Raw genomic sequence first — 11,195 nt, forward strand, 5'->3', positions numbered from 1 at the left:
TTCCTTCGACACGGTGGAACGAATGGCGAAGGATCCTGCGTCAGGGATCAAATTCACGTATCGGCCCAGACTCACGTGTTTGTCATGTGCTGAAGGGAAGCAGACGAAGAATTCTCAATCGCAAAAAACACCGGCGTAAATGCACCAATCGACAGGATTGGTGGAGTTATATGCTCGGATCTAAAGGGAACTATGACGCCTAAGGACCGACATGGAAACAGATATCTCGTGAATTTTATCGATCACAATTCGAATTACTGCCGCGTGTTTCTGGCCCCAACTAAGGATCAAGCAGCGAAGAAGTTTGAACACTTTTTGGTTTTTTTTGAAAAGCGATTTAATTGTCGTATTCACGTGCTACGTACGGACGGTGGCGGGGAGTACCAGAATGTGGACTTATTCTGCAAGCGCACTGGAGTAGCCCGTCAAGTCTCAGAGGCAAGAAATCAAGCTTCGAACGGCAAGGCGGAGCGGATGCATCGGACCGTTCTCAATATGGCTCGGTCCATGATTTTTGCAAGCCGCCTGCCCTTGACATTTTGGGGAGACGCCGTCGAATACACGGCGTACATCTTGAACAGGAGTCCGACAAGCGCAAACCTGCGACGCGCGTCGCCAATACAGGTTCTCACGAAGGTTGTCCCCGACTTGCGCAACATAGTGGTATTCGGCTCAAGTTGCACGGTCTATCGAGACCCTCGCAAGAACTCGCTCGCACAACGAGCACAAGTTGGCATTATCGTCGAGAGGAGCGACGAAACTAAAGGCTATCGAGTATTTTTGCAAAAGGACAACGTCGTGGTCGTCACGCAGCATGTGAAAAACATTGCGACGCTCAGTGACGAGCAAAATGAACCTATTCAGCGCGCACTCAAATACGAAGATCAAGCCGGAACAGCTGTTTCCAGGAGTGCAGAATCGTCTGAATTGTCGACGGCGTCACTAGCGGTCTCATCAAAGCAGAAGAAGAAAGGAAAATTAACTGTGGGTAGCGGACGATCGAAGGAGAAGTCATGGACCCGCTCGTCACACGGCACGCGTGGTGCGACGAAGCGAGCTCAGGAAGTCGCGGCACAGGAGGAGCCAGCGAGTAATACGAGCATCGTAAACCATGTGTACGAGCGTGATCCGAAGAACTACGGCGAAGCAATGCGAAGTCCTAAAAGCGAGGACTGGAAGAAGGCGATGTGTGAAGAATTGGAAGCGCTCGAGAACAACGACGTTTGGCATCTTATCAAGCGTCCGAGCAGCAGCAATGCACTCCACACGAAGTGGGTGTACAAGACAAAGATGACTGCTGATGGGGATGTCGAACGCCCTAAAGCGCGACTTGTGGCGTGCGGCAATGAGCAAGTGTTTGGAGTTGACTATGTCCTCACATTTGCTGCCGTGATGGACATGTCAACGGTGAAGATAATATTGGCTCTAGCAGCTACGTGGGGAGTCGTCGCAAAGCATGGCGACATCCCTAATGCCTACTTAAAGGCTGACAAAGAGGCTGATTTGAAGATACTTCTACAAGTACCAAGAGGAATGGACGTGAGCAGTGATACTATCAAGTCACTAGGGACATCGAGCGTGAGTGAACTGGCTTTACAGCTTCGCAAGAGTTTGTACGGCCTTAAACAGGCCGGGAGGCTCTGGAGCCAATTACTACATGCACGGCTTATTGACGTTGGTTTCCAGCAGTGCGTGTCGGATATGTGTTTATACTGGTAGAAGGATGGGAGAGACCTCGTGATTGTCGGGGTCTACGTTGATGACTTGCTAGCTACTGGTACGGACGCGGCAGCAGTCGACCGTTTCTTCGCGAGTCTAAGCAGTCTGTCTATCAAGGACCTAGGAGCAGTCAACAAGTTCCTAGGAATGCGTGTGGAGATTGACAATGAAGGAGGATATATTATCGATCAAGAAGTTGCAATTAACGACATCCTGAAAGATCATGGTCTCGAAGATGCAAACTCAACGCGGACTCCCATCGGTGCAGATTGTTACGAGGTCCCGACAACAGACAGCGCTCTGCTTGTTGATGCAGAAGGAGGAGCTCCAAGCATTCGAAGCTTCCAATCGCTAGTCGGTAGTCTTCTCTGGGTGTCGAGATGTGCGCGGCCAGACATTGCATTTGCCGTCCACAAGGCGACGCGCCAGACGCACCAGCCGCGAGTCCATGATTACAAGCTCGCGAAACGCATCGCGAGGTACTTGAAGGGTACCTGCAGCTTCAAGCTACGGATGACACCGGCGACGAGCGCGCGCGAGACAGTGAACTTGGAGTCGTACTCAGACGCGGACTTCGCTGCTGATAAGCTGGACCGAAAGTCGTTGACGGGCGGGGTCATCTTCTTGAACGGCATGGCGGTGAGTTGGACGGCCAAGAAACAAGGCGGCGTCTCTCTAACCACCATGGAAGCCGAATTTGTTGCCGCTTCGGAGCAAACGCGCGAGTTACTTGGGATCCGAGAGATGCTGCGCGGGATGCCACCTGGACTGCCGATGACGCTGTACATCGATAATCAAGCCGCTATCAAGCAGCTGGATGGCGAGGCGTCTTCCTTGAAAGCCAAGCACATCGATGTGCGGCTCAAGTTTGTGCGGGACTACTCACGACGTCAGGTCTGACGCCCAGGTCGCTGGCCTAATGACGCAGGCCCTGGATGCGGCCAAGCTTGCGTCGCTGTGCGAGTTGATGAGCCTCGGGTAGAGGCAGGACTCGAGGAAAAGAAGGGGTTTATGGTGGTGCCGCAGTCGAGGAGGAGTGTTGAAGGAAGATTTGGACATGGGCAAGGACGGGGCGAGATACGACTGATGACACTACCTGTCTTTCCTGACCGGTCAACCTAGGTGTTGCACTGCAACCAACCGATTGATTGGTGAGGAAGGTTACAAGTTTGAACGGTTTACTGGTAGGCTAAAACGTAATAACAGAATCCTTTTTACTATCGAGCATTAATTTGAACAATGGGAACAGTTCGGGTGGAGTTCGAGCCCTCGCTCTAGCAATTACGATATCCTTTCCACCTTCGCATGTTACACAAATCAGAAATAAATACGTAAGATGTCTCCTTGACCGTATCATGTTCACAACATTGACCATATTACGATTGGACCGTGCACTCGGCTCCACCCACCAGATTACCACAATTATAACTTTTTTTCATCGTAGTGATCATATGCACACGACTTCATCATCTTCCTTTTAACGGAGCTAATTACTAAGACAAATTCAACACGTTAATTTTCAGATTTCTGGTTTTGCCGTGGCTTATTGTGACAGCCTGATGTAGCCATATACAACCGCCGTCACTATAGGCGCACAAATGATGATATACTTGTTGCATCGTACTCAGCTGGTTATTGACTGTATACCCAAGTTGAAGCACCTTTATTGCAAAACTTTTCATCATGGCGCCTCCCGATGGCTGGACACCCAAGACGCCGGTCATAGTTGCCAGTAATCGCCTGCCCGTGCGTCTTAACAAGACAAACGACGGTCACTGGAGCGTCAAGTGGGCTGGGGATCGCATGATTGATTCTCAAAATGGATTGTCCCACTATGAAGTCTCCCAGCGCGCTTCGATCAAGTTTGTCGGTAGCGTGGCCGACGTGGATATACCGCTTAAGGACCAAGACGAGATTGAAGCTCTATTGCGGGAATTCAATTGCTTTCCAGTGTTTCTCGAGCTTCAGGAAGCCAAACTATACTATGAAAAATTCTGCAAACAGACGCTATGGCCTGCATTTCACAACGTCGTCGATGTCTACAGTCCTGTCGACGTGGTTCTAGATGTCGAAGCTCAGCAGAATGTGACACCTACTGCCCATTATTGGAACCCAGACCGGCAAAAAGTGGCGTGGCAAGCTTATGTTAATGTCAACCAATTGTACGCTCACAAAATTTGTGAGCTTTATGACCAAGGAGACGTCGTGTGGATACAAGATTATCACTTGCTTTTGACTCCCAGTTATATCGTGCGAAAGCTACGAGCTGCAAATGTAGGATTGTTCTTGCACGTGCCGTTTCCATCGTCGGAAGTCTTTCGGACTTTATCGATGAGAAAAGAGTTGCTACGTGGCATGTTAAATGCGGATCATATTGGTTTTCATTTGTTTGAGTACGCAAGGCACTTTATGTCGGCGTGTCGGCGCATCTTGGGACTCCGTTATCGACCAGTTTTAAGAGGGCAGTTGGGAATCGACTATGGAGGACGACGCGTTGCTGTGACGTGTAGCCACATGGCGATTGATGTATCGAATATTGAAAACACGCTGAATACAAAAGATGTGCGGGATCTGATTGTGATTCTCCGACAAAAGTACCGAGATAAGAAAATTTTTGCAGGATGTGACACGATTGAGAGGCTAAAGGGCATTCCGTCGAAGATGCTGGCGTTTGATGGTTTCTTGTCACGATGTCCAGACTTTATTGAGAAAGCCGTGCTTGTACAGAAAGGAATTCATCGACGAGGTCGCGTCACGGACTACTTGCAGAGCAAAAAGGAGATTGGATTAGTAGTGCAAGCGATTAATCAAAAATATTATGACGTTGCCAAAGGAAATGTTATCGACTATGAAGAAGTGGAAGAATTTCCATTTCAAGAGCGTGTGGCGCTTTGGAGGGTCGCTGATGTGCAGATTACGACAGTGCTACGAGACGGACTTAATATGACGCCGTTCGAGTATATTGCCACACATAAGTACGATGAGCGCATGTGCGATTCTGCGGGGAGTCTGACGTCTATCTTGTGTTTGTAGATCGTCACCCGGTGTACTCATTCTTAGTGAGTTTTCTGGGAGTAGCCGCTTGCTAAGCGGAGCCTTAACTGTGAATCCTTGGGAATTGGATCAAGTAATTGACGCGCTACGAGATGCTGTGTATATGCCCGCGAATGAACGAGAGCACCGGCGTAATGACGACTACCAATTTGTTGTGGCTAATCCTCCACGTCGCTGGGCCAAGTGTGTTTTAACGGACATTGTAAACGCACGAAAAAAAGACGAATCGTTCGTATACATGGGCACCGGTTTTGGTCTGGATTTTCGTTTGATGGAAGTCAGTGCACATTTTCGGGTACGCTGGAAATAATATGTCGAGAAGAATGCGTTTAACCTTGGCTGTCTACTTTTGTCATACACTAGAAATTGACTGGGCAAGAGCTTGCTCCAGCCTATCGAACGAGTCGAAGTCGAGCCGTCTTTCTAGACTATTACCGGACGCTAGCTCCAGATGTATCGACATTAATGGGCGTGCGATGGCCTGATGTACCATTAAGCGCTTTATCTACATTGGAGCTGCTGTGTAAAGACCCTCGTAACATGGTGTTTATCGTCAGTGGCTGCCATTGCGATCTCCTCGCTCAAAAGTTTGGTGGAGTTCCAGGCTTGGGACTTGTGGCAGAGCACGGCTATTTTATTCGACGTGCGGTACTCGGCAAGGACGCTCGCATTGGACGCCCTTGGGAGCGACATGGCGATCTTTTAGTAGCGGAGGGTGTACATCAGCAATGGCGTGTTAAAGCGGAAAAGATCATTCAATTGTACGTGGATCGTACAAACGGCTCTACATTAGAATGTCGACAAAGTGCCGTGCTCTTTCGGTATGGCAAGTCCGATTTTGATTTTGGCGCATTGCAGGCAGCGGAGCTTAAGGATCATCTTGAGGGTGTCTTTGAGGTATGACACAAGGCTTTGCCCTTCATAGGACGTGGTTAATGTATTAAATTGCTGTTGCAGGGCTGGCCATTAAATGTTGTTCAAGGAAAGGATTACATTGAAGTGCGACCTGAAGGAGTTGGAAAGGGCAAAGTAATCGGTCACTTGCTAAACCAGCTACGCATAGATGGAAATTCGGCGGATTTTGTGCTGTGCATTGGAGATGACGTAGCCGACGAGCTCATGTTTGAGCAGTTGAATACCATGGTTGCGCATCAAGAGCTCTTAGAAGGTAACGTTTATTTCATCAAACGTACGCAGATTGAGTGTCGTCTTACGATTGTCTTGCAGACAAAGTATTTACGTGCACTGTAGGTCAAAAGCCATCGAAAGCCAATTTTTTTGTCGATGACTACACGGACGTAATTGCGCTTCTACAATCCTTAAAAGTCGTCGCTACAAAGGTACCAATGAGAGCAGCACTGTTTGCGTTGCATGAGGCCTTTTATCTGATTTGTGTGAATTCGGGCAAGTCCAGTCGAACAGGAACTATTCGTTATCGGATTTGCAGTCATTCGTTAGAAACTCACGGCCGTTTCTTTCATCTTCGTCGCATGGCCATTCAGCAGATCCAAGACATGCATCATTGGACAAGGTGATTCGAAAGTCCGCGAGTCGCCGCGTATTGCATAGGCAGTTGTGAGTGATGTGGCCGAAACGATTGAGACGAATAACATACTTAAGGATCGTTCGTGTCTGTATAGGGCTCCTGTGATTGAAGATCAAATTGTAAGTCCAGAGGTTGGAAGGAATGGAGTTCGACAGCCTCTACCAAGGCATCATAAACTCATGTGGATAAGTCGCTTACAGCAGCTTGGAGCGGGGGCTATTTTAATTGGAATACTACGCTGGCGAAGTGGGATAAAGAATCCTCGAGAAAAAAGAGTGCTAATGTACCTCGTGGCGTCACTTGGAGTATTCTATGCCATCTTGCGCGCACGTATAAAGTCACACAAGTGAATACGACACATTTTATACTCTTATTCATTAAAAGAAAAAGATTCTGGTTTATTGTGCACTTTTAAAGAACACCATTTTTTGTAAAGCGCACGATATACTCGACCCTTTCGGATAGTGATTGCAAGCTTCGCTCGTAAAAGTTGTACCTCGAACAACGCACTGCGAGATAGTATACACATGACGCTTCCATATCCCAGTATTTCAAGATGTAGGTTGATTGCTTTGGCAGCATAACAACCATTCATTAGCAATCGTTTGCATCTAGCTCTTTTATAAAATGAAACTCTAAAATGGCCGTCGCGCTCGCAAGAAAACGTTACGCGCATTCGTAAGTGCCATTGACGTTTGTGCTTGTCAATGTTTCAACGCGAGCAATCTCGTGCGCCTTGCCCGCGCTATAGTTTCGTCACTTGCATGTTTTAATACGATGCTTCACGATTGCAAATGTCGTACAACTATTTATGTTGTCCACTCCATTATAAGCTCCCACACCATCCACCCCAATTTTTCATCTTTCGCTCAAGGATTTTCGTGTCGTAGTATGGGACGCCGGGATGAAGAGATGGAATCAGGCCGTCGCCATGGACGTCGTCGGGCGTCCCCGAGTCCAATCCCCGAGGAAGAAAATGAAGAAGCTATTCGAAACAAGCTCCGTGAGTCTGGCTGGAAAAAGTACCGTGCCGACAGCATGGAACACGCGGAGGCTTCGACCGAGTACGAGAAGGCGGCCAAAGACCGGGTCGGAATGGGCTCTCCACGGCCTCTTGACGACCGACGGGGTACCAAATCGTCTCGAAGCTCGCGACACTCGCGCTCTCCTCGGCGGCGCGAACATCGGAGTTCCCGCAGGAAATCCTCGGGCCATCGACGTCGGTCGCCGTCTGGCTCGCCGGCGTCGCGCCCTCATTCTCGGTCAAGATCTGCAAGTCGACGACATCGTCGACACTCGTCTTTGTCAAGAAAACGCCATTCTTCACGTTCGCCATCCCGCGTGCTCGTTTCGAAGCGATCGCGTCGTGTCTCGAGTCAATCCCGATCGACGTCGGCAAGTATGAAGCCAAAGACGCGCTCGGATCGCGAGAAAAAAGAGCGAAAACAAAGTGATGAGATGGAGACCATGAAACAAGATGTTGTAGAATTGGAAAAGAACGATGAGAGAGCGAGTGGCTTCGAACCGGACAAGGAAGTGAAAGACGACGTCCGTCATCGATCAAGAAAAAGCAGTCGCCGGTCGAGATCCGGATCATTACCCTCGCCGTCACGATCTCTACGACGCCGACGCCATCGACGTTCTTCGTACTCTCGCTCGCACTCTTTATCGCGTCCTCGGCGTCCGCGACGTGGTGGCTCGCGCTCCCGATCGCGTTCGGTTCCAAGAGATCGACGACCGCGTGGACGTGAGCGTCGTACTCGTCGTCGAGGTCGTAGTTACAGTCGTAGCCCGAGTTACAGCCGTCGCCGTAATCGTACTGATCGCTCCAGCTCCCGTGACCGACCGCGTCGTGATACCAAAGACGTTGCTGAACCACTCCAACCTGCTCCCGATGCGGCACCTCCTGCTACAATGGAAACTGCTCCAGCCGCTCCTACCACGAGTGTGAACCCCACGATTACACAATTAATGGCGCAGTATCCAACCATGAGTTTACAGGACATTATTGCGAAAATGCAAGCATCGAACGTCACCATGGCGGCTGCTGTGGCACAGAAACCCGCTCGGGAACTCTACGTGGGCAACTTGCCTCCTAGTGTCACGGGTCCCCAACTTCAGGAGTTTTTAAGCACGATTGTGCAGCAAGTGGGGCTTACGACTCAACCAGGGAATCCGATTATCAACACGTGGATTTCAACGGATGGCCACTTTGCTTTTTGTGAAATGCGTTCGGTGGAGGAATGCAACTTGGCTTTATTACTGAATCAACTTTCGCTTCTTGGCCAACCGCTGAAATTTGGACGACCTCGTAGTTTTATGGGACCCCCTCAACCAATGCCTCAGATTTCGGCGCGAACGCAGACTGCTTTGATTAATTTAGGCTGCTCTCCGAACCCAGCGTGGTTTGCTCAGCCCACGTTGCCAGGTATGGAGACGAATATGGCCGAGTCAACGTTAGCCGAAGCGACTTTATCTGCCATTGCAGCGGCTCAGCCGACGAACTTATCGTCAGGAGTCGCTAATTTGGAGCATCACCGTCTTCTTATGTCGAATATACCAGTTGTGCTGACCGAAGCCCAGATCAAGGAATTAGTGGAGCCTTTTGGAAAGCTTCAATTATTCACGCTTGTAAAAGACCCGGTTACGGGTGCTTCTTTAGGCAATGCTTTGTTTGAATACGAGGACAATTCTGTTGCGGCGCAAGCCGTCGAAGGGTTGAATGGGCTTAGTATTGGCGGTATTTTATTGTCAGTTCAACGTCAGCCTAGCACCAATGGCGTTCGAACGATTCAAGCGGACCAACTTAGTGCTGTGTTGAAAATGGTATGTCTTGGTCTGGGGCTATTGTGATGCCGCGTGGCTCATCTTCGTTGATCTGTGCAGGAGAATATGGTGATGATTGAGGAGCTTAACGATGACGACGAGTACGCGGACCTTGCTGAAGATGTCGAGGAAGAATGCAAGCGCTTTGGAAATGTAATTGGCATGGAAATTCCACGTCCAAAGGTGCGTCTAGTGATTCTTTGCGCGCACATTTCAAGCGCTTCGAATCTTATTGCTTGGTATTTTGCGTATAGGATGGCGAAGAGGTTGCTGGTTTGGGCTGTATCTACGTTCGCTTTGAAAAGCAAGAGGAAGCTGTATCTGCTTTAAAGGTACAAGACAGTCTACATTCAATGCTCTGGTACGCTTACTCACCGTGCTTTTAGGCCTTAAACGGACGCAAATTTGGCGGAAACATCGTGAATGTCAGTTATTACCCACAAGAAAAGTTTGAAATTCACGAATTGTCGTAAGCAAATTGACTGACATGCGTTCTTTTGCGGTCTACTGTCTCCTTTGATAATCCATGCGGTTGAGTTGGAGGAAGGCTCGATACTTGTGACTACAGACGTCGATAAAGGCGCAACGATCTTGCGGGAAGGTTTGTACGGAGAGCCTCCCCAGGACACTGCGCGCAAATAAATCCTAATAAAACCGTTGCTGTCGCGATATGTAGATCGAATCCAATGAACTTGGTCTTCTATTTTGTGTGCGCGTGGGCTTCTAATTTGTTGAAAATTGTATTTTGTGTACTATGTTATTTGTTGTGGTTAACTGATTCGCTACCTGTGCTCGTGTAGAACTTTATAAGCAACTAACACACAGAAACGTATGCCGATTTGTATGTCGTAATGCACTGACGCGAGGGAGGAAGGATTTAGCAATTAATTGCGATGTGAGGCTTGCAAAAGTTCAAAAATTGCCTCTTGCAGACGAATGATTTTCATTTGTGGAGCGCACTATGAATAAGATTTGCTTGTGACTTACTCAAAAGTCACGCACGTGTAGGACACGCAAAATGAAGCAACGCATGTGCGGAAGTAAATTATTGTCGATCTAAACTTGATGCCGTAAAGTCTCGAATTGTCGTTCAGGTGCTTGTCATCGTCTTGCAACGCGAGTGTGCTATAATTCTAGAACATTTAGGAGCAAAAGTGGAAACAATGAGCACGGCGCCTCTTGGCACGATCCTAAATGGACGGGTTGCCGTTTCATAAATATTATTTATGTAAGAGGAACAATCAGTATTATTTTCCATAAGTGGAAACAAATAAACAAGTATCAAATTAGGGAATTGTTAAATGCACTGCATTTTTTACTAAATACACCCAATACACCTCATACACCATACTCATGCCACACCACACTGCGCGCAAACTTGATCCACCGTTGCACAATAATCCAGGCACGTCTAGGACCGTAAACAAACCCAAAATTCATACCATAAAAAGTTATTATCAGTTAACTACCTTCCATCAATCAAGCCTAGTCTGGATCCGCTTCAGCCAAAAGTTGGACTGCGCTAAACTTGTAACGGGGCACTGCGGACTTGTACTACTTCAGTACAAGTCTACTTCGCCCTGCCTAAGTGCGAGTGGTGCCTCACGTCACTTCACGTACAGTAGTACGTGCAGAGGAAGACTCTCTTTAAAACACTTGCTATAAAGAGGGTTAATAGAAAACTGATTTAAATATAATTAAGCTCTTCTTGTATATCTACTTAATACTAGCTCAATTTTAAACTAATACAAAACATGTACTTAAAGTCTCATCTGTCTTTCTTTTTGTGCGCGTCCAGCGCGACTGGACCGCGGAAAAAGTAATTATAATGGTCTATATCTACCAATAGATAACCTTTTAGAATATTACCATGTAAAGTAATATTCTCCAAATATTATCTACCTTCATAGATAATTTATCAATTAACAATCTTAAGGTGTTAATTTCATGTAACGATACACCCCGTTACAAAAACTGGAACAATGCAGCCAAAGCGCATCCACAGGCCGTGTCTTTGCTGACGCGATATTTTTACTCCATGGGTTTCCCC

At 48.0% G+C, this 11,195-nt stretch overlaps 1 protein-coding gene across 1 annotated transcript; it reads left to right on the plus strand.

Moving 5' to 3' along the window:
- Positions 1–3,402: 3,402 nt before the first annotated feature.
- CCR75_003252 (uncharacterized protein) lies at positions 3,403–10,473 on the plus strand (the record flags this gene model as incomplete). The annotated part of the gene is made up of 9 exons (XM_067961349.1): positions 3,403–4,542; positions 5,052–5,068; positions 6,232–6,348; positions 6,414–6,665; positions 7,210–9,145; positions 9,206–9,328; positions 9,400–9,477; positions 9,532–9,746; positions 9,822–10,473. 8 exons carry the CDS (start codon positions 3,403–3,405, stop codon positions 9,616–9,618), a joined length of 3,750 nt encoding a protein of 1,249 aa, XP_067817768.1. The 3' UTR covers positions 9,619–9,746; positions 9,822–10,473.
- Between the last annotated feature and the right edge of the window lie 722 nt (positions 10,474–11,195).

This window comes from Bremia lactucae, linkage group LG11 (assembly GCF_004359215.1).
Source record: "Bremia lactucae strain SF5 linkage group LG11, whole genome shotgun sequence".
Taxonomy (NCBI): Eukaryota; Oomycota; class Peronosporomycetes; order Peronosporales; family Peronosporaceae; genus Bremia; species Bremia lactucae.